This window comes from Trachinotus anak, unplaced genomic scaffold (genome assembly GCF_046630095.1).
Source record: "Trachinotus anak isolate AG129_WGS33_773 ecotype Australia unplaced genomic scaffold, CSIRO_AGI_Tana_v1 ptg000025l, whole genome shotgun sequence".
In the NCBI taxonomy this organism is placed as follows: Eukaryota; Metazoa; Chordata; class Actinopteri; order Carangiformes; family Carangidae; genus Trachinotus; species Trachinotus anak.
The window spans coordinates 17,505,462-17,529,985 of record NW_027273876.1 but is presented as its reverse complement, the minus strand read 5'-3'; the positions used below and the strand labels follow the sequence as shown (position 1 = coordinate 17,529,985).

Genomic DNA, 24,524 nt, shown 5'->3' with positions numbered 1-24,524 from the left:
ACAACAACTGTGACTTGTCTGCTTGGTGGCATGTCTCATCCATGTTTCTCAGTGGCCAGACAAGCACAGAAAACTCACATTCCTTCTTCCTCAATCAGTTCAATGGTGGTACACACCATCTCCAATATCTTTTCTCTTTTGTCTATTATAGTAACTTCAGCAAAAGTAACTATTGTTCAACTCCAACACGATCCGCTTAGTTTCAGTCACCATGGCTGAACTACCCACCACGCCAACTAGTGTTCTGGTGGTGTAATTGCAGAGTGACGCAGACACATCATTGCACAACTGTAAATGCTCACAACAGTGTAGGCGACTTGCAAAGGCTATGACATAGGCTCTGTGTTGATCCTACACAACTCTAGTAGTAACCAAGTGTTACTTGAAAGGCCAAGGAACATTAGTTTGTGGGATAGCAGGTTATGTACAAAAATGCCAAAAAAAAATCTCCATTCATTGCTAACATGTTCACTGTGGGGAGTCCTGGTCCTGGATGCTATCAATGTTTAGCATAATGTTAGAAGCTCAGTTATGGTCATTATTTGCTTTTTTATTATTATTATTTTTTTTTTTTCAGCACTCCTTATCTAAGAAACTCTGCATTTTTCCATACACATCCGGTAATCCTAAAAGTCATCTCTTACATTAAAAGCTTTAACCTCAGTCTTTTAGTGCAGTATCATTATAACACAAGCTAGGCAGAAACAATAAAAATTCTGATGGTTAAAGCATTTTCATCCAAATAATGGAGCAAAGTTATCTTAACTAGCTTGCTGGCTCCAACTGATAAAATCTGCTAGCAAGAGTTATCATCATAGTTGCCAGCTAGAAAGGATCCTGTTGTGGTAAAAACACATTAACACTGTTAATGTTAACTGCATATGTATCATGCAAGACCAGACTGTATACTTTAGCTTGGGAGGTATTGCATCTACATTGTCTTAATTCATATACATCCTTATGTGCATACACACCCAAGTACATATGCATGCACATACACAAACACAATTAAATGCCAGTATTTAGCCATAATCACCCTTCATGTCCCTTCCTAGAACAGAAAGCTTGACAGACGTAGCATCAGTAACTAAGAAGGAGAGGGCTTATCAAAAGGTCAATAAATCAATTAACAGAATGTGTGTTCAGCATATACTGAACGTGTGGATGTGATTTGCATAATGCATATGGCTACATGAACCAGAATATGTTCGTGTGTTGCATCTGGGTATCAGGGTATATACTTGTGGCCACACCGTTTCGGAAAGTGTGTCTCACAGGTGCTGAAGGCAGCAGTGCTATTTCTCTGGGACGGTATCTCATCCCCCAGAATCAGTGTGTCTGTGTGTTGTGTTGTGCTAGCTCATCACACCTCAGCCTGTCCAAGATAGCTACTGCCGTTAATGGCTGGTTGTTCTCCTAACATCTGGAGACACACACACACACACACTTACACACACTCCCCACTCTGTCATTTACTACTCTCCCCTTCCATCTCACTCTAAGGCTTGTCATATATGTGTATCTCTTTCTCATTTACCATCTTATTGGTCTCAATATTATAGACCAGTGATTTCTCTGATCACTATAATCTCTTTCTCATCCTCAATCAAGCAGAGGTTGAATTTACTGCATAAAATAGCTATTTAGTTCATTAGATTGAAAAAGAGTTGAAGGGTGGTGACCCTCAAATACTTGTCTGTACAATATAATAGGGTTGAATTATATATTGTTATCATATACTTATCTAGATATGAACATGTTCAATATTAACATTCCAAAAGGCAACAATATGGATGATATCAAATTTCTCTCGCTCACCTCACTCCCCCATCCGAGTTGCCATGTACAGGTAAGCCAGCACCTTGAGTTATGTTGGGAGGTAAAAGTGTACATGAATGCTTACTGATAAAGTGAGAACCATGTCCTGAAGTAATCCTCACATTTTTGTGGGTGATCACAATGCGCACCATACAAAATCACATTGGTAAAACAATATGTAAAATGAATGGATTTGAACTTGACAATGTAACAGTGTTTGGCTGCTTACCAAAATGTTTGTTTGGTCGGACGCCTGAAGACCACTAGTCAGCTGACTGAGTTACTGTTGCAAGTTGATTCCCTCTTTTGCATAATTATTTTCTGTGACATTTAATATTTTTTACACTTTGCACTTTTTTTCATCCGTCATGAATTTTAATGCAGCCTAACACAGTGATTGGTCTGTTCTGATGAATAAATATTTTGTGAAGTAAGTGCATTTGGTATTGTTATGCTGTTTTTTGATCCGATCCATGGCTGATTCATGGCCAATATTGATAATTTTTTGTGATTTGTCATAGCACCACATTTCAAACAAGACACACACATTTTAATTTGTACAACTGTCATCTAAAGCCTGACCATTCTTACTTTCCATCATGCAAAGTTATCAATTACATCATCATGTGAAATCTGCCCGGTAATTGTATGTTTATATGCTAATACTGTACAGAAATACAAGTGTGCTATTTGATAGGTTCCCCACACTAGTAGGGAGACCTGTGGTAACCCATTTCCCACCACCTCCCCATCTCCCACCACCTCTGAGGTGGCGAGAGAGGAGACCTTCTCCCTGCAGAAGACTGCACAAACTAGAAAGAGCGCACAATGGCGTACGTTATGTCAATCTCACACATTTTGTAAAAGTTCCACACAGCTGACATATTGTTATGTTTTATTGTTACCAGTTTACTCAGGACACACACAGTGAGGACACACACACTCACTACATGTCTAGAAATGCCAATAAAAGACACCAAAAGCTAATCCCATTGGATATGATATACTTTGTGCTGCTGCTTTTTCTACTTCATTACAATAACATGGGTGTATTTTTGCCTGAGATTGAGACCCCTTTTCTTCAGGAAACCTTTGGATAAAAAAATCAACAGAGGAAAAATTGCCTCTCTACCAACTAAACGAAGAATAATGCAGTCAAAATCACATTAGAGGGTCCAATATTAGATAATCATTTAAGTCAAGCTGTATTCAAAACAAAAGTGAAGAAAGTGCTCAGCATAGCTTTCACACAGACAAGTTCTACAAGAATCTAAACAAGTTTGTTTATGGGGTTAGAACATAAAAAAATGCAATCAGTTTGTTGGGCTGCTACTAATTACTATGTTTCTATTGATTAATCTATCAAGTGCTTTATCACTTAGTCGATTAATCTAAACTATTAGTTTTCCTCCGGAAAATCTAAATGACACATTGGCACAGTCAATCAACGCAGAATGAGCCCAGATTCTGGCCTAGATATTTACTTAGCAGCAGACGACTTTATGGCTTTTTGAGAGTATTTAGCAGCTACAAGGACTAAAGATATTAAAAAGCTCTCCCTATTAATGAAGACAGAAAACTTACAAATGAATTAATCCTTCACATTTTTTGACTGGTTGCACTGTGTACAGACAGCTTTTGTATTTGCTTTTCCCAACAGTTAGCTGTTAGCTTAACCAGCGCAACATTATTGTGTAAAAGACACCGGGAGACAGCGAACAAAATAGTTGAAATATCTCTCCTCTAGATGTTTGTTAAACAGGTGGTTTGACAAAGTATTTATTTACTTTTTATTTCACTTACAGTAGCATACAGTACAGTAATAGATGTCATCAATTCAAGTAATCTTTGAGTTATCTTTACTTCACCTGGTTCTGTGTCCAGTGCAGACAGTCCTGTTGTTCACTGTGTGTGTGTGTGTGTTTGTGTATGTGTGTGCATGCGCCTGCACCAAGTGGCAACCCACCGTGACGTCACCCATTGGTTTGCGAATTGCCGTTTTGAAGCCTCGAGTTTGCAATTTGGCCGCCGCCATCTTGATTTTTTTGAAACCAGAAGAAACCATATTTGGAGAAGAGGGTGGAGCTGAGGAGGAGCGAGGGGTGGGGCTGACCTGAGAGCCGAGGTTACTGTGCCCACCCACCTAAACTGTCGACCTGACAACAGCATCAATCTTTAGGCTACGCAGCACTGCTGAATCCGAAGTCATTTTCCATAAGTCGAGGTAAACTTTATTACGAAGTGTTAAAGTACTTTTAATAGTTAATAGTTAAAAGGGACTGCTCTTGATTGACAAGCCAAAATGTGTCAATCATACGTTAGCCACGCCCCAATGCATACCCTACTTTATCATCTATTTTAAATTAAATGGGACTATAATTTTAAAAATGAACATCATGTTGTATTGAAGAAGACTCGAAATTAGCGATTGAGACCATAAACTCGTTATGAAAACGTTTACTGGGGTCATAAACCAAGTGAGAAGTAGGGTCATTTTCTCATAGACTTCCATACAATCGGACTTCTTTTTGCAACCAGTGGTGTTGCCCCCTGATGGTCATACGATAGAATGCAGGTTTAAGGCACTTCCGCATTGGCTTCATTTTCCGGAGCCAGCGTCGACATCCATTTTTATATACAGTCTATGGCCTGCACTGACAATGCAGCCCTGTCTTGCCTGGAGAGCAAAGGACAGAGAAGCAATGTGACCATAAATGATGAAAACAGAAAATGCTTTTATTTATAAATATTGATTTTGATGCATTTTCACTGCTAACGTCATCATTTACGGCAACTAATCGCAGAATCCCTAATAATCTGCACAATATTATAAAATATCTTATGTTAACATGAAGAATGGAAACAGCTGAAAACAGCTGGTTCTGTGCAAAGGTTAAAAAACTACCAAATAGCACCTCTAAAGCTTATTAATTAAAATTAATCTGTTGGGTAAAAATTAAGTGTAATAACGATAGGTTTTATGGGGGGTATGTGATTGGGAGCTGTAACTCCATTCTATGTGCTAAGCTAGGGTGCTAGCTTTTATGATAAACTGCCTGCTGTCACTCTGTTCCTTTAAAATATCAAATTTTGTTGCTGAAATGCAGGGAATTCTGTTACACTTTAAGGTGGAAGCTTCTGAGAAGCGTGGCATAGAGATCCATCCATACAGAATTTAAGTCTGACTCAAACTGACAGCTGTCCAAATCATAACCAACAGCCTGTGCCAGCGCTGACAGGGACAGACACACACACACACAAAGAATCTCTGCAACTGCAGAGCCACTAGGCAATAAAATGTTTGAGAAGGGCTTCATGGTCAACTAAAAGAGATAGCTGAGAAATGAATACACTGAGAGGAGAGGAGAGGAGAGGAGAGGAGAGGAGATCAGGCTGACCTTTAAAGAACCACACTTTAACGAGCCAACACCCCAGGCACTGTTCTAGGTTGGTCCCACAGTGCATCTGTATGTGCACGTTTGTGTGTGCATGTTACAAAGGTTACTGTGAATCTGCTGCCACTACAAAAGGTACTGATGTCGGAGTAAATCAGTGCATGTCTATGTGCTGTAAGTTCATCTTCTCTTTTTCAGGGTTGCTTTGGGGACCGATGACAGGTTTTTGGCCTGATGGTAAATTTGTCAAGTTGATGCGTCACTCTTTCATACAAACACATGCACCCACCCACACAGGATCTGAAACACTTACCTTATGTGGTAAGAAGACTGAATTGACTGCTGCTAGAAGACTTGTGGTGTCTGGGGCATCCCTCTGGCCACAGATCACAATCTAAAAAAAATAAAAATTGAGAAGAGAAAATGTGAAGGAAAGGGAGTAAGGGAAGAGGAATAAGAGATAACGAGATGAAAGAGTATGAATAGAGTGAAATAACAGGGGAAAGGTGACACATAAAAGGAAGGGAGACGGGGAGGAAGCGATAGAGGTTAGTACTGTATTTGTAGCAGTAACAAGGGAGGCAGGTGTTTTGTCTGGGAGTGTCTCGCCTTGCCTCGCCCCTGAGCTCATTACCCTCGCCCCATCGCCCCAACTCATCCTGCACAGGTCATATCTGATGGACAGGGGGTGAACTATCCCCCTCCTCTCTGTTTCTTCTCTTGTTATTTCTGTCTTTGTTCCTTTGATTATTGAGGACATGCTTTCAAGCTTAAAGTTTTCTTAGTGATGACCAAGAAACTTAGGGACAACAGCTGTGCTTTGGTAGTATGCTGGTTTGAGTGGTTTCAGGCTAACTGAGGGTGTTAATATTTGAAAACCGATTATATAACTGAGGATGAACAGCTCAAATAGCCCATTAAATGCATGATGGCTGTTAAAAATCAGGGAAAAAAGATTTGGAAAGTCAGTGTGTCCAGGGATTAAGTGTGTATATATGTAGAGAGCTGAGAAAGAGCAAGTGTCCTCCATTGACCTACAACAGTCAACTGAGGCGAAAAAACCTTCTTGTCTAAGTAGGGATCTTTGCAAGTACAGGTTCATCCAAACAGGGTTTATATCATGGTGCTTTGAGCCTCCACACAAGTTATAGTTGGAGAGGTTGAGATTTATTTATTTATGAGCTGCAGCAACTGTGGTAGAAAAAGCATACATTATAAATAATAGAAAAGGAATGGAGAGGCTATTGAAAGTTAAAAAACAGGGAAATTTTACATTGAGACATAACACTTGATATTGTGGTGTGTGCATCCTGCTCATTTTTTTTCTCAGTAGTAAGAGAAATTTCAAATCTATATTAGATGTGCAATGAATCTTGCAGAAGTATAGCACAACATTAAACTCAAAATAGAAACAAAAATATCTAACAATTCTCCAGAGTGAGGATTTCCCGTCTGTCATATTTGTGCAGTAAATTGAACACTTTTTTGGAATTTTTCTATTTATTGGTTTGACATCACTTCAACATCACTTTGAAGACATCACTTTAGTCTCTATGTAAATTGTTACTCATATGTGTCACCATACCTTACATGTTAAGGAAATCATTTGGTTAATCACAAACATTTCATTTATCATCAATACTGAAAAATGCTGTCGTTGCAGCAATAACCTTACATGTTAAGGAAATCATTTGGTTAATCACAAACATTTCATTTATCATCAATACTGAAAAATGCTGTCGTTGCAGCAATAATATATGAACCAGGATTATTAAAACATTTGCTCACTGAAGACATCTTACTGTTAAAAGAATATTGTCATCTGTAGCATTGGGGCCTGCTTTAGCAGTTTAGTTTACTTGCACAGATTTTCACTTCGGTGCATAATGGCATTGAGTTAGCGCAGCTAATATGGGAATGTTCATTGTTTTGCCAGCCTCTTGATCAGTTTTTGCCCAGTTACTGTGTATTGTTTGGTTTACTTTTTGTTGGTAAATGTAATGTCTTGTTCTCACACAATTTGTCAGGCAAGCAGAAACACTTGCTTTCAGTGGGCGGACATGAAAATGAGTTTAGGCTAACAGCCAGGTAAACATGCCCACTCCCCAAGCTAAGCCAGTCTTTAGGGCTCACAAAAGAAAGCCAGGGCTTAACAATAATGATACAAATGGAATGAATTTGCACTACTGGTTCAAACGCTTGTTGTTTGATGTCTAATCCCTCCTCAGTTTAGTTCAGTTAAAATGGGCTACATTGGCAACACTGCAGGCTGTAAACACCTCCTAATAGAAACTGTGCCAATTCGTTCATCAGTCAATAAGTCAGTCAACAACATTCACGATTATGGGCCTGTTGTTGTGGTCCAGCCAAAAAGTACAGTAGTAGATGCTCATTTAGCTACAGATATAGAATGCATAATGGTACACACACTGCAGGCTCTGTGACCATGACATCTTTGGTTACCCAGTCACTACGAATTACTGAGTATAGTTGTAATGGTCTACACAATTAACTGCAAGGTTTTCATTTTTAACCCACCTATCTTTTAATACAAGCAAAACACTGGTCTAAAAAAGACTTGAAGTACAACCCCGTTTCCAAAAAAGTTGGGAAACAGTGTAAAATGTAAATAAAAACAGAATCCAATGATGTGCAAATCATGTAAACACATATTTAATTGAAAATAGAACAAAGACAACATATCAAATGTTGAAACAGACATTTTATTGTTTTATGAAAACTACAGTATATGCTCAATTTTAATTTGATTCCAGCAACACATTTCAAAAAAGTTGGGACAGGGGCATTTTTACAACTGTGTTGCATCACCTGTTCTTTTAACAACACTCTCTAAACGTTTGGGAAGTGAGGAGATCAGTTGCTGGAGTTTTGAAAGTGAAATGTTGTCCCATTCTTGCCTGATATAGAATTTTAACTGCTCAACTGTTCAGGGTCTCCTTTGTCATATTTTTTGTTTCATGATGTGCCAAATGTTTTCAATGGGTGACAGATCTGGACTGCAGGCAGGCCAGTTTAGCGTCCGGACTCTTCTACTACGGAGCCATGCTGTCATAATATGCACAGAATTTGGCTTGGCATTGTCTTGCGGAAATATGCAAGGCCTCCTCTGAAAAAGACGTTGTCTGGATGACAGCATATGGTGCTCCAAAACCTGTATGTACCATTCAGCATTAATGGTGCCTTCCTAGATGTGCAAGCTACACAACCCATGGGCACTAATGCACCCCCATACCATCATGGATGCTGGCTTTTGAAATGTGTGCTGATAACAGGCTGGATGGTCCCTCTTCTCAGGAGCCCGGAGGACGCGGTTCAGTTCCGCCAAGAATCGACACGGCTCCCCGAGGGAAAAGTTAAATATTCGGTTCTGACGGTACCAGAAAAAGCAGGTATCGATGTATTTTTTGCGTGTTGGTATCGAATTGGTACTGGAAGTATCGGTTCTTGTGACAACCCTAATTTCCACTATAAAATCGTGTCTGTTTATAATGCAATGCCGCCTGAGGACCCAAAGATCATGGCCATCCAGTATTGGTTTTTGGCCTTGTCCCTTGCACACAGAGATTTCTCTGGATTCACTGATTCTTTTAATGATATTATGAACTGTAGATGCTGAAATTCCCAATTCCCAAATTCTTTGCAATTTTACACTGAGGAACATTATACTTCAAGTGTTGCACTATTTGCCTACGCAGTCTTTCACAGAGTGGTGAACCTCTCATCATCTTCACTGCACAGAGACTCTGCCTCTCTAGGAGCCTCTTTTTATACCCAATCATCTACTGACCTGTTGCCAGTTAACCTAATTAGTTGTGAGATACTCCAAGTGTTTTCTTTAGCATTATACAACTTTTAAAGTCTTTTGTTGCCCCTGCCCCAACTTTTTTGAAATGTGTTGCTGACATCAAATTCAAATTGAGCATATGTTTTTCATAAAACAATAAAATTTCAGCATTTCAACATTTGATATGTTGTCTTTTCTTCTATTTCCAACTGAATACAGGTTTACATTTGATTGATTGAATGATTTGCAAATCATTGCATTCTGTTTTTATTTACACAGTGTCCCAACTCGAGGCTTGAGGTGTGAACACACATGAACACACAAGGACAAAATAAATCCCTCTGGTGCATGAATTTGCATATAGAGTATCCATCAATCCATGTGTGCTTGTGCGTGATTGTGAGAATAACCTGTTTAATTGTGTAGTGCTGTGCCATAAGAGTCCGGACCATTTCAGGCAGAGCAATGGGAACCCTGGTCAGACGGTCAGAGAATGCTGTCAGTAGTTTTTGGGACCTCTGAAGCCACTCCTGTCTTCCAGTGAAGTGGGACAGACGCAGGAGATTAGACGCTGACACTGAATTAGCACTGGGCTCAGCTCCATCCTGATCTGAGAGACAGAAAGATATACAACCTTTTCATCAGGCTTCCAAAGTAACAGTCTTAGATAACTGCAGGCAATGAGACAATTCTAGTACCAAGCTTTGTAGGTGCAGGTTTGAAAAACTGAACCAGAACTCTGTCTATGACACACACTCTTATAAAATTATCCTGGCTACTGTGTAAGCAATGGCTTGCCGATTTACAGAACAAATATAGCTGATACACAGCACAATTTTTTTCTTTGTTTCTGGTCACGTTAAAAGTATGATTAGTATTTTTATGATTTATGAATGTATCTAGAATACTTACGTACATATGATTTTTTTCGTTTTTTATTTTTAATATATTTGCAAAAATTTCCAGCAAACCTTTTTCACTTTGTCATTATGGGGTATTGTGTGTAGAATTTTAAGGTAAATAATGAATTTAATCCCTTTTGGAATAAGGCCGTAACCTAACAAAATGTGGAAAAAGTGAAGCGCTGTGAACAATTTCTGGATGCACTGTATGTCAAGCAAAGATAGAACACTGATACACAATCCATGCCTCCCAGCACACAACCATCACAGTCACATTGTGTAGTGTGATGTGATGGGACTAACAGATGACCTCATGGCTAAGCCCTGTTAAGTGATCAGTCTTTACCTCTTATCACTGTCCAGTGTGAGTCTAGAGGTGATCTTCTCATGACCTATGACCTCATAACATTACTGCTGCTTGACATTATCCTGATGCCTGTACCTGAATGTGCGTGCATTTGTATGTGTGTGTAAGAGAGCGAAATAGACTTGTGAGTTGTTACCTGAAGTGACATTGAGCTGATGTATCGCAACATTTTTCGACTTCTGTCAAATGGGAATACAGCTGAATAAGCATTTTGGCCACAGGAGATGAAAAAGATTTTAACAAACACAGTTACATTTTTAAATAAAAGAGATACTGTATATTGTTTTAACCAAACCACTCAAAAACACATATGCACAAGGGACTGTGGCAGGGCTGTAAGATATAGAGTGGTGGAGTGGTAGGGTAATCCTTCTTGCAGTGACAGGCTACAGCAGCTGTAGCGTCACTAATGGGCTTCAACCCTACACAGTGCCACCACGATAATGGCACAGTCAATCCTCTCAGATGAGAAACCTCTCACATGTCAACTCCAATAAACACACACATAAGCAGGTGTGAAGTCGGGACAGGCACTCCCATACACACACGTAACTATTATCTGCAATCTGTCAGCAATTCTAACTATTAGCTTTTTTGCTGTTCCTCCTCCCTACTGTGGTATCCTGCTTCAGCCTGCGTCTGTCACAGGCACCGAAGTTTGTGTGTGTGTCTGTGTATTTTTTTTTTTTTTTAGGAGAAACAATATAAGTTTGCAGCACCTGAAACATTAAAACTGACAATCTCTCAGGTAGAATTCTCACCCTATCTTGAGGGTTTCTTCTTTATACAGAGGTTCAATGTTAACACATGAACAGTAGCCTAGTACACATCAATGACATAATTTGACATAAATGACACAAAACTAATTACCACCAATATACAAACTACAAAAAAGGAAGACCCAAGCCCAACTATGATTTTGGTCTCAAAAGGGGTGAACCATGAAATATAGCTTGGGTTACTATGATGCACCCAAGAGGACAAGTAGGTGCAAAAGTTTTTTCCCTGTTTGCCGCATGCACTGTGGCCATGCAAAAGGTTCTAACTTTCCAACTGACAAAAATAAAATTCATAAAATGGTATGAAACTAGAGAAGAAACAGTAAGAGATCCATTAGAATGAATCAAAGACCGGCATACTGACAGCACATACTGTATTATGAGAAATATATTAAGCTAAATAGAGAGTACAAGACAATAAAAACACCATTGGGAGAAACAAGGCATGAAAATAGACATTCACTGTCAGACAGAGTACCGTATTTTCCGGACTATAAGGCGCACTTAAAAGCCTTTAATTTTCTCAAAAAACGACAGTGCGCCTTATAATCCGGAGCGCCTTATATATGGATTAATTCTGGTTGTGCTTACTGACCTCGAAGCGATTTTGTGTGGTACACGGCACTCACGGCGCTCTGTCAAAATGTTTTAGTACGACTTTGGTAAACTACAAAGCCGCACCGCTTGCAGCATTACGGCTACCGTAGTCAGGAGCGTCGCGGAGTAATACATACTGTGCTTCACCATAATATTATGGTGTGTGTGTATAAGGACCTATAAGGAGTTATTGTGAATACGCTAACGTTTGATTTAGCGGTATCACTGTGTTTTTTTTACGTGTTACAACTGAACAAGGTTGGGAGTTATTGTGAATACGCTCATTAACGTTTGAACAATGTTGAGAGTTATTGTGAACGCGTTTAATAAAGTTTGACTGACTTATCTGACTGTTTTGTTTCGCTTAATGCGCCTTATAGTCCGGTGCGCTTTATATATGAAAAAAGTTCGAAAATAGACCATTCATTGACAGTGCGCCTTATAATCCAGTGCGCCCTATAGTGCGGAAAATACGGTAGCTTGAGAGTAAAACCAAAAAGAAACAGGCAACAAGATCCAGATTGGAAATGTTGGTCTGACAGATCAAAAGTACATGTCTGCATGTCTACAAGGTGTCAGCTTCTCTGAACTGCCAAGCAGCCTTGGAGGAGTGGACTGGCAGCTGAACAAGGGCTGCAGTGCACGTCAAGGTCAGATCCATTTATATTTATATCCCATTAGTACAAAAACCCTATTTTAGCCAGACATTGTGTGGTATTGCTGTTTTGCAACATTCAACTGCATACTGAATAAAAGATGTACTTATTTGTAAAGACAACAGTTTGCCTGTTCATCATCACAGATCAGAAAACAGAAGATGTAATACAGATTTTGACTGATGACACTGACCTCTATTTTTACATCTGTTGCATATATACACCCTGCAAGCATGTCATTAGGAACACCATACTAACACTAGGTAGAGCCTCCCTTTGCTCTTAAAACAACCTCAGTTCTTCATGGCATGGATTTCACAAGATGTTAGTAACATTCCTTTGAGATTCTACTCCATGTTGACATGACTGCATCATGTAATTTCTGCAGATATGTCAGCTGCAAATTCATGCTGTGAATCTCCTATTCTGCCACATATCAAAGGTGTTCTACTGGATTCATATCTGGTGACTGGGAAGGCCACTGAGGTACAATGAACTCATTATTATGTTCATGAAAACCAGCTTGACACAACTTTGTGACATGGTGCATTATCATGGTCAAACTAGCCGTTCGAGGATGGCTTAATTGTGGCTATAAAGGGATGCACATGGTCAGCAACAACACTTAGATAGGCTGTAACTTTCAAACATGGCTGATTGGTATTAAGGGGCCCAAAGTATGTCATGAAAACATCCCGACACCATTTCACCAACATCACCACTGTTGACATCAGGCAGGTTGGGTCCATCGATTCATGCTGTTGAAGCAAAATTCTGACCATCTGTGCGCCGCAACAGAAATCCGTTCTGAGTAAACTCTAGAGAATATTGTGTGTGAAAATCCCAGATGATCAGTGGTTTCAGAAATACTCTAACAAGCCTGTCTGGCACCAACAAACATCAAAGCCACAGAGGTCACAGTTTGTAACCATTCTGATCTGATGTTTGATGTCAACATTAACTGAAGCTCATGACCAATCTGCAGTCACGTAATTGGTTAATTGTACAAATAAGGAAGTGTACAGGTGTTCCCGATAAAGGGCTTGGCTCTGGTATAAGTATGAAGCAAGTCTACAGCCTTGCTAGCTACTCTGTCAGGCTGTACTTGGTCACAGCTGTGCTTTGGGCTAAATATTAAAATCAGCATAACATGCTCACAGTGACAATCCTAACATGCTGGTGTTTAACAGGTATAATGTTTCATTTACTGACCATATTAAAGCCCTTTAGCATGCTAACATTTCCTATTAAGCACTAAATGCAAGGTACAGCAGAGGCTGGTGGGAATGTAATTCATTTTGCAGATGTTTAGTCATAAACCAAAGTACTGAACAAAGTTTTGGCCTGATGATGGGGCTAGAAAAAAAGTCAGAGGAGTACAACTGTTTTTACAATTCATCCTGAGAGGAACATGAATATCTGTACCAAATTTTATGGTAATCTATGACTATGACTATGAATGTCTGTATTAAATTTAATGAAAATCCATCCAATAGTTGTTTAGATATTTTAGTCTGGTCCAAGGCGGATGACCAAACAACCACCAGACCAACACTGCTATTCCTAGAGCCATACTGCTAGGTGACTCTAAATTATACTGACAATTTATTCCAATTTGATATTTTAGTTTATTAAATGATTACAAGTGACACAATGTTCTTTAAGATCAACTTTTAACATATAATTTGAAAACAACTCCAGCATTTCATTCTTGCAGGAAAAATTGGAGCAGGAAGCATATCAACATTACCATACATAAACTTGCCCACTGGTTATTATAACATTACTGGATAATTTAGTTGTGTTTTATTTGGTACATTGTTGCATCTGCAAGATTAAACTGTTTAGTGCTAATATATTTTTCAGGATGAGGATAAAATGTACGTGAGATGAGACAGGAGATAGGATTTTGGATTTCAGATTCCCACTGTACATTGTGTGTGCTGTTTAAATCTGTCAGATGAAGATGGGCCGAGAGACAGATTTGACAAGTCTGGTGATCAAAGTAACTGAAGACTCAGAGCATTAGTCTCTGAGTACTTTCATGGTGGAGGAGTTCAACCTGAGTGAGTGAGGGCTGCATGGTGCTAGAAGTAGATAGGAGAGGTCAATATCCCTCTGCTTCCCTCTTTTATCCTCTAGCTACTAATCTTTCCATGCATCCATCTATCCTTTCCACCCTTCTCTCCTGTGGTTAAAGTGTAGCAATGTAGTGAAACTGACAGCAATATCACTGCAGAAGCTTCCGTCTTGTTAAGCTCAGAATCAATAAGTGAGGTGAGGAATATAGGTTGGCAAGACAGAGATGGATGAAAAGATGAATGAGTGAATGAATGAATGATTACACCAATCTACTAACACTTTTGTTCTTAAAATAAATTACAGCCATTCATTTATGCTTCTTTTGTTCCTTCAAAATCACATTGGTCAAATTACGACAATGTGTTGATATTACCTAACTGCCTGCAGTGGACACCTAAAATGTATTTATTTATTGATCTTTCTGAGCTATCCATCCATCTTTGAACTTAAAGCCACAGTGGTATGCTGCAGTAGCGCTATTAATCCTTCACCTGTCCACCAATCCTTCCCTGCATCTCTCAACCTGTTAGAACCCCAGCTGGCAGCAGCAGCATCTATACCTTACTTATTTTCTATTTATAGTTTGGTGGTTCATCACTTTGCTCCATACTGAAATATCTCAATAATTACTGGTTGGATTGCTACAGAATGTTGTAGACATTCATTGTCTCTATAGGATGAAACCTACTGACTCTAGTGATCACTTTACGTTTTTACTCTCTAGTGCCACCAGCAAGTCAAATTTCTTACTTTTTCAGTTAAATATTTCAACATCTACTCATGGTATGTGCACAACATTTGTACAGGCAGTCATTGTTGATGAATCCTGATGACTTTGGTAAACCCTGACATTTCATCCAACACCACCATGAGTTGACAGTTGTTCTTTTAGTCAATTATCTTAACAACTGGATTGCCATTAAATTTGCATCTGCATCCTTATAAACAGGAGCCAAAAATGGAGAGGATCAGCAACCTAGCGTTTCACAGGAGGTGAAAGATAAAGTGGAGCTGGGTGCAATCACTGTCATCTCCATGTGAGTGTGCATGCTCACTTATTGGCATTACCTATAGGAAGCCACCTGTGTCTTAGCTGTGGTAGTTCTGTACAAGCTAGCTCATTTAGTTCAGAGAAAGAGACTTTGTATGTGAGATGTGAATATATAGTACATCCAGAAAGTATTCACAGCGCTTTACTTTTTCCACATTTTGCACATTTTTCCACAATACCCCATGATGACAAAGTTAAAAAAGTTTGCTTGAAATTTTTGCAAATATATTAAAAATAAAAAATAAATAAAAAATCACATGTACATAAGTATTCACAGCCTTTGCCATGACACTCAAAATTGAGCTAAGGTGCTTCCTGTTTTCATTTATCATCCTTCAGATGTTTCTACAACTTGATTGGAGTCCACCTGCGGTAAATTCAGTTGATTGGACATGATTTGGAAACGCACACACCTTTCTATATAAGGTCCCATAGTTGACAATGCATGTCAGAGCACAAACCAAGCCATGAAGTCTAAGGAATTGTCTGTAGACTTCCGAGACAGGATTGTATCGAGGCACAGATCTGGGGAAGGGTACAGAAAATTTTCTGCAGCATTTAAGGTCCCAATGAGCACAGTGGCCTCCATCATCCGTAAATGGAAGAAGTTTGGAACCACCAGGACTCTTCCTAGAGCTGGCTGCCCGGCCAATCTGAGCGATAGGGGCGGAAGGGCCTTAGTCAGGGAGGTGACCAAGAACCTGATGGTCACTCTGACAGTGCTCCAGCATTGCTCTGTGGAGAGAGGAGAACCTTCCAGAAGGACAACCATTTCTGCAGCACTCCAACGATCAGGCCTGTATGGTAGAGTGGCCAGACGGAAGCCACTCCTCAGTAAAAGGCACATGACAGCCCACCTGGAGTTTGCCAAAAGGCACCTGAAGAGCTCTCAGACCATGAGAAACAAAATTCTCTGGTCTGATGAAACAAAGATTGAACTCTTTGGCCTGAATGCCAAGTGTCATGTCTGGAGGAAACCAGGCACCGCTCATCACCTGGCCAACACCATCCCTACAGTGACGCATGGTGGTGGCAGCATCATGCTGTGGGGATGTTTTTCGGCAGCAGGAACTGGGAGACTAGTCAGGGTCGAGGGAAAGATGAATGCAGCAATGTACAGAGACATCCTTGATGATAACCTGCTCCAGAGCACTCTGGACCTCAGACTGGGGCAAAGGTTCATCTTCCAACAGGACAATGACCCTAAGCACACAGCCAAGATAACAAAGGAGTGGCTTGGGGACAACTCTGTGAATGTCCTTGAGAGCCAAGACTTGAACCCGATTGAACATCTCTGGAGAGATGTGAAAATGGCTGTGCACTGACGCTCCCCATCCAACCTGATGGAGCTTGAAAGGTTCTGCAAAGAATAATCGGAGAAACTGCCCAAAAATAGGTGTGCCAAGCTTGTAGCATCATACTCAAAAAGACTTGAGGCTGTAATGCTGCCAAAGGTGCAAAGTATTGAGCAAAGGCTGTGAATACTTATGTACATGTTATTTTTTTTGTTTTTTATTTTTAATATATTTGCAAAAATTTTAAGAAAAGTCTTTTCACTTTGTCATTATGGGGTATTGTGTGTAGAATTTTGAGGTAAAAAATGAATTTAATCCATTTTGAAATAAGGCTGTAACATAACAAAATGTGGAAAAAGTGAAGTGCTGTCAATACTTTCTGGATGCACTTTATGTGTATATATATATATATATATATATATACACACACACACACTATATGATATAGTAGTTATGCATTCTGTTAAGCCCATGGGAATACTGTATCTAAATACTATGATGTGAAATGATTAAAGCATTCTTAAAACTAATGTACATTTTGTTCACTCTTTGGTAATCAGAATCAGTTTTATTGCCAAGCATGTTTTCACATACAAGGAATTTTTTCTGGTGATTGGTGCAATTGAGGATCAGGGGGATCAGCAACAGTGGGGCTCTCTAGCCTTGTTGATAAGGCTAATAGCAGATGGGAAGAAACTATTTTTGTGGCGAGAGGTTTTGGTCCTGAAGGACCACAGCCTCCTGCCAGAGGGGAGTGTCACAAAAAGTTTGTGTCCAGGGTGGGAGGAGTCAGCTACAATCTTCCTTGCACGCCTCAGAGTCCTTGAGGCGTACAGGTCCTGGAGGGATGGAAGATTGCAGCCAATCACCTTCTCCGCAGAGTGGATGATACGCTGCAGTCTGTTATTGTCCCTCTCCGTGGCAGCAGCGTACCAGACATAATACACTTGTAATGAATACATTACAAGCTATTCAAAATGCAATGTGCAATCTCAGTGCATATTGAATAACTTTTTATAAGTATAAATAAATACTACTTGATTACAATTCACTTTAAGTTTGTTCAACCAGTGTACTTAATAGTAAATCACAATAAATTTGAAGTGCAGTATTTTGTATTTATTTACAGTATAATGTGCTCTCACCGCTGAGTTCCACTTTTTCATTATGTCAGTAATGACATTTAAAAATCAATTATTAGAATCCATGAATCACTTTGAAATCACATAAGCTAAGAATCATGATTCTTATTGGAAAAGCTTTTTTCTCCAAACCATACAGACCAGACTGTGGCATGTGTCTTGCATCACATTGTGATGTTTATGTTTCTCATACAAAAGACTTGGTATCAAAATGTGCTATTGTTGTGGTAAGGCATGTACAGTAACAAGAGTATGCAGTCTCATTTGAGGCAAAATTTTCATTACCTTGTTTATTAATCCAATTAATCTCATTAGTGCTTGTTTTAAGATCTAAACTGCTGATACGAGATCACTGATGATATTGTCCTTCTATTATCCCTTACCCTCTTTCAGTTGCAACAGTACAGTGTTGTCAGTGGGATCGCTGCAGAAGTAGCCTCCTCCCTGATCGTCCCAGAACAGCATGTCCTGCTGGAGCTGCAGCTCCTCGGCCCACTGCAACCAATCTGTCTGCAGTGCAGCCTCATACAGGTCCAACAAGCCACAAATGATGAAGGCATAGTCGTCCAGGAAGCCGGCAATAGGTGGAGATCTTAAGAATAAAGACAGAAAATGGAAATTACTCTCAGAAAAGTGAGAAAAAAGCAAGGATCATGACATTTTTCATTAAGGATTAATTATTTGATAGATGAATGAGCAAACCATTGAGATGGGTCACTGGCAGTGAAGTAGTTCAGTTTATTTTTTTTCTACTCATTTTTTATATACTAGTAGTTGGTTACTAGTGCTAAAGAAGTGTCTCAGTATAGAGACAAAATAAATTACTTTAAAGTGAGACTACAAAATGCCTGAAGGAATTATTTGCGACAGCACAAGGCTACACATAGCACACTGAGTGTATTCTCTCCCTAAAGGATTTTTCCCTGTGTGAAATTGATATCTGCCTTCTCTGTGCTTGTCATAGAGGGCATCAGACATTTATACATGTACACACAACAGTGCACAGAGTATTAGGTGATGACAGACAGTAATTAGACAAATATGACTGCAGTTACACCAACCCAACTCCCTCCAGCATCAGTGTGCCACACCCTCCTTCATATGTCTTACCCCTGTAACTTTTACACCCTTTAAAATTTTAATCCAACATTATATTTTAATTTCTACCTGTTCTATTTCTCTTTGAAGTCCTCTCTAAACCCAGAGTTTGCAGTCTATACCAATGTCTCAATTTTATAAGCTGTTCTATGTCACTGGTATATAGTTCCCTTCCCAATGTCAATATAGCATCACCAAACTCTCCCCCTAACTCTGACTCAGTTTCTAAACTTGACTGTTATTACATCTTGTCTCTTTTGCCACATATACAGCCAAACAACAACCTCAATTCTCACAATGACACTACATCTAGGTGAGTGCAGGGGAACGAACAGTGACAGGAAGTCAGATAATTCTGTATGTGTGTCAGTCAAGGCTGGTGATTAAGAAGCTAAAAAAGGAGGAAGCTTTAGAGGAGATTAAGTTCATGTGAAGCTCATGAGGAGATGAGGAGTAATATCAAGGCCTATCTTGCCCAAACAGATTCACAAGTCAAAAGGAGACAGCAAGTACAGCAAGTAAGGAAAAAGGATTGGCAATTTGACATCATGGCGAATTTCAAACAAGCTGATAGTTAGAATGTTTATTGCAGGTTTGTCATTTACCGTCCACTGGGACAACTGGGTGATTTTGTGGATGAGCTAGACTGCTGACGCTGTTGTCTTCCATTCCTGACCATGGCTGTCCACTACTCAAACTGAGCAATATGAACCTCCACTTAGACAATCCAAGTTCTCCAGACTTCCTGTCTCACATATGACCTAATGAAGGCCTGCAGCCCTCTGACTCACAAAGCTGGTAATGACCCTGACCTCATTCAATTGTGCGACAGATTGCCTAACAGTGACACCTCTGCATCTCTCTGACCACGATTTCATTCACTTCAATCTATGGCTCCCAGAACTGCCATCCATTCCACCATCTCTGGTTTCATTCTGTCACAACCTCTCCTACCCACCTTTTCTCCATGGTCATCTCTACAGTACCTCCTCATTGAGCCTCCTTTTTTTTTTTTTAAAAAAAAAGGTGGCAGTCATTAGTTGCCAAATCTTTGAATCTCTCAGAGACAACCAGTCTCCCCCAGTTAACAGCACATCAGTCTCCACATCACTCTCATGCCCTTCTCTGAGGGTTGACCACCTCCCTCACTTAGCCCTCTTGCTGAGTGCAAGTCTCCAAAAAGTATAACATTTAGTGGTTCTACCACATGTTCATTCCTGTCTCCCCAGGTCAAGGACGCATCTTTTCTCTCATTCACCCCACTGAGCATGATGTTTTAAAACTTCTGATTCTCTCCATCACTATATGAATATCAAACTCGCCTCTTCATCTCTTACTAAGGATGGCACGAGAACCAATACTTTGGCAGCAAGTCGATGCCAAAATCCTGAAAATGTGCCGGAACTTGTTTTTCTATAGTACCGTAAGTACCATAGATGTTGTAGGAACATGTCAAGTATTGTGTATGCAACCTAATCCTGATATATATTATTCCTCTGTGCCTTTGAGCTCAACTGTTAAAACTATTAACAACACATCAATGAACCACATCGTTGTGGTGAGTGACATATTCCTACCATGAACATGGGCACAGTAGTCCACTAATAAAGTACCCAACAAACACACTATTTACTCTTGTTAGGGTAACTTTTGCTAAGAACTACAATGCCCAGCTGTTTTAGAAAATTACTAGATCTCTTTAAAAACTAAAAACACATTTGTGAACAGTTTTTAAAGATTTGCATCTTAAATTAAAACAGCATGTAGGGATATAGCAAATGGAGATGGACTGGAGCATTGTTTATTGGTCTTAAGTGATTTGTCAACAGTTAGAAAAAGAAATTGCAGATTTATTCCTTTAAAAGTTGTGATTATTGTACTCATTGTCAATAACAACGCTGCTATGATACACAATTTGGCCAACATATTTCTGTATGTCGTATTTTTGGTCTGGAACTGTTTAGTATGCTAGGCCCCTTAGTTTCAATGAAGGGACATCTTAATGCTACATCCTATAATGACATTTCAGACAATGTTGTACCTCCAGCAACAGTGTGGGGAAGGCTTTTTCCTGTTAAACCATGGCAGTGGCCCCATGTCCAAAACTAGCTCCATAAAGAAATGGTGTTCCCAGCTTAGTGTAGATCATTTTGAAAGCCAACATAAGTATTGGACTTCACTAATGCTCTTATGGCTGAATAGTAGAGGTTCCAAATTGGGTTTCCAACTTTAGAGGGTGTTTTAGCACACAATAATGCACATGGTTCAAACTGCCGCATATTTTTTTAGTTGTCTGTATATATTTTGCCATGTAGTGTAGCTATGTGACAGAAATTCTACACATAAAATTCATGAACTTTTTGACTGTAGAATATGTTTCCAGCATAGACAGGGATTTGTTTAAAATACATAAAAGAAGTGGCTGGCTGAATATTCTGTCTGACTCTGAGCCAACAGGCATTCTGTTTTTTTTTATGTCCAGACCCAACCCAAGCCCAATGCAGTTAATGTAAGCTGAAGCAATGTATGTAGTTCTTGTTACCATGGTCATAGCTTGCTTGTTTACCACAATTACATGCGTGGGCACCTTGTAAATAACTATCAAAAGATTACCATGACATACTCTGACCCAAACCCAAACATTATTTCAAAATTTTTGTCAGACTATGGCCTAACCCATCAGATCCCAACGGGTCCCAACCATAGACTGGATGTAGCCTCTGTGATGTCACCCACAGGTTTCTAAAGAGTGGTTGTGAAGTTCAGAGGGGACTTCTCCACTGTCACCATCTTGGGAGTGCCGGACTCCACCTATCTCCTGGCTATGGGTTGTGTGTGTGGAGCTGAGGCTTTGGTGCATGCTATTTTACAGAGGACATATTATTGCCATTTTTAGTGTTCATCATATTCTTGGTGTGTACTAAAATAGATTCACGTGCTTCAATGTTCCAGAAATACATTACTTCTCTTCTACTGTGAGGGCTCTTTAAGGCCACCCTCCCCCTTCTGAAGCTGAATCCCAGTGTGCTCTGACTGGTCAGCTTGCCAACTGCCATGGCAACGACACATTACGCCCATGTCTTGCTGTAACAGTGGCTTTGTTTCTGCCTTATCAGTTTGAGCCAGAGTCTGATCTTGAAAAGAAGATGATAGACCTGATCTACCTTCACAAGCTAGACTGAAGCAGCATACCAACTGTCTGGTAGTTAGAAGGGGGAAAATGGCTGACATGTGGAAAGAAGTGCTGTGAACAAAGTTGCTTGACAGTCTGCAATGGACTTCATAAGGCAATATTCATAACCTGGAATACTGTTTTGAAAAGCCCTTTCGATTCTTTTGATATGTGGTCACTTATGAAATTAAGGAATATAAAGAATCGAGGAATGGACAGACAATCTGACTTCACGTCCACTTCAAAAGGTAGGAAGTCACCACCACTTCGCCATCCTGCTGGTTTACGATGCTGATAAATCTGAATGAATTATACTTTTGTGGTCATTGTTACCGAATAATAATACCAATCATTTATCTGAGCATTTTTGCTGTTCACAATGCAGAAGTTCATCTGCATCTCTCTGTTAAAATCTTAACGATACCAACCCCTGATGCCATCCCCCTGTCCCCCTTGTGACTTTTTAGACCATTTATGTGCACAAAAAGCTATATAACATACTATAAGAAAGGTCAAATTTGAAAAAGCATAATAGGTCCTCTTTAATAACTGTGGAAAGCATATGCTCCTGTCTTTGCTGGCTGATTAGCTAGTTAATGAGCTAAACTAAAGAACCAGGTGAGCACATACACAGATACCTGCTAACTACTGGTAACATATAAATAATATAACACTAGAATTACACTCACCTCAACATACAGGAGCAGAGACTTACTCACACTGTGTTAGTCAATTATCTGCACAGCAAGCTATATTATTTGTCGAAGATTCCTCCAAAAGGCATAAACACATAAAACCGGGCTGAGAGGTGACATTCAGTGAGTTGAATTAGCTGAGGTAACGCCAAGCAGACAGCAAGTCTGTGACAGTATTGACCTGTCACTCAAAGCAGTCACACCCTAAATTATACATAACTTTAAGCTTAATAAAATTTAAAAGAGTGATTTAAAAATCAACTACTGTACACATGTCATGAAGGGGGAAATTAGCAATGGAGACTAAAACCATTTCCTGCACCACGCTGTAAAAATGTTTTTATCTGCTGTAAAGTTGGTCATTTTAACATAGTCTATGGGGACTGACTCATTTTTGGAGACAGCCTCAAGTGGCCATTCAAGTAACTGCAGTTTTTGACACTTCTTTGCTGGCTTCGTCCCAGCGGGATTGGGTCAGGTATCCACCCTCCAGACTGAACAAAACAAAAGTTTACAACCTACGGTCACATACTTTATCACCAAAGAAACAGCAGAAAAAAGAACTCAGAAAGGTATCTCTAGTAAAAATGACAAAACTTGTTGACGAATGAAGTAAGATTCAGTCAACATCACCAATGTTCCTGCCTCAGTGTTCCCATTCTCAGTCCTCCCTCTGCTAGCTGAAGACAGTAGTAAGATACTCAATCCACAGGCCATGAGTGGGCCACAGAAAATCTATGGCATCAGCTCCTCAACACTTCCAGAGCCTATTAACCCAGTTAGTCTCGGCACCTGCCATTACTCCTGGTAAATTAGGCCCATATGTGCCTTGCATGAGTGATTTACCCATGTATGGAAACTAAACAAGGCGTGAGAAAAGGACCTTGGTAAGCATTCTCAGTGCTGACAACATCCTGAATTGGACAATTATGAATGAGACAGAAGCTGTGGAACAAGGCCAGAGTGTTTAGCTACCAGTGTGTGTCTGTTCATGCGCATTTTTAAAATTGTATGCATTTCATCATGCGTATTGTGAGACTCCTGGCATATTTTTCTGCTGATTCGCTGACATTTCAATCTAACTCACTCACAGTAACTAAGGCACAGGGCTGGCAAACTGAACAATGACACCAATCAACAGGAGACTGTGTTTTTCCATGAGTGTGTATGTTGTGATGCCACAAGTACATTCTCAGTCTAATTCAGGATTGAATGTTAACAATAGCCCATCAGTAAATATACATACATTTAAGCAACCTGGTTATCGGCTGGGCTGCAACAGCAGGGCCATCCCTATTATCACATCCCCTGAGTGAATGACTGAGAGAGTGAAATGATCATAGTTTCACCATTAGTCAGCCAAATGCCATGTGACTTAGTTGGAGTTTCCCTATTGACTGAAAATTAAAATGAATTGGCGCAAACAGTTTCTATAAAGGGGAGCAATTACCAGCAGTGTTGCCAACTTAGTGTATTTGCATGCAAGAATCTAGCAACAAATCCAGTGACTTTTTGGCTACTTTGAAGTGAGTTGCCGATAATACCCTCTCTCACGTCTAGCGAGTGGCAGAAAGGCGGAGGAGCAGTTAGCGGTTATAAAATCAGGATTTTAGCAGTGCAGGGCAGCAGCTTGGAAATGGCTTGGAGGTTAACATGTAGTTTTAATGGAC

General features: G+C 39.8%; 1 protein-coding gene across 3 annotated transcripts in view; it reads right to left on the bottom strand.

The window, feature by feature from the left end:
- Positions 1-24,524, bottom strand: part of spata20 (spermatogenesis associated 20) — a 65,125-nt gene that overhangs the window by 17,949 nt on the left and 22,652 nt on the right. For all 3 annotated transcript variants that reach the window (XR_011685001.1, XM_071461835.1, XM_071461836.1), the window contains exons 13-15: positions 18,273-18,481; positions 9,429-9,628; positions 5,527-5,607 (exon numbers count right to left, since the gene is read on the bottom strand). Coding sequence is in view for 2 of the 3 variants with exons in the window: in XM_071461835.1 (XP_071317936.1) it covers positions 5,527-5,607; positions 9,429-9,628; positions 18,273-18,481 (490 nt within the window). In the remaining variant the exon portion in view is untranslated. The remainder of the gene's footprint in view (positions 1-5,526; positions 5,608-9,428; positions 9,629-18,272; positions 18,482-24,524) is intronic.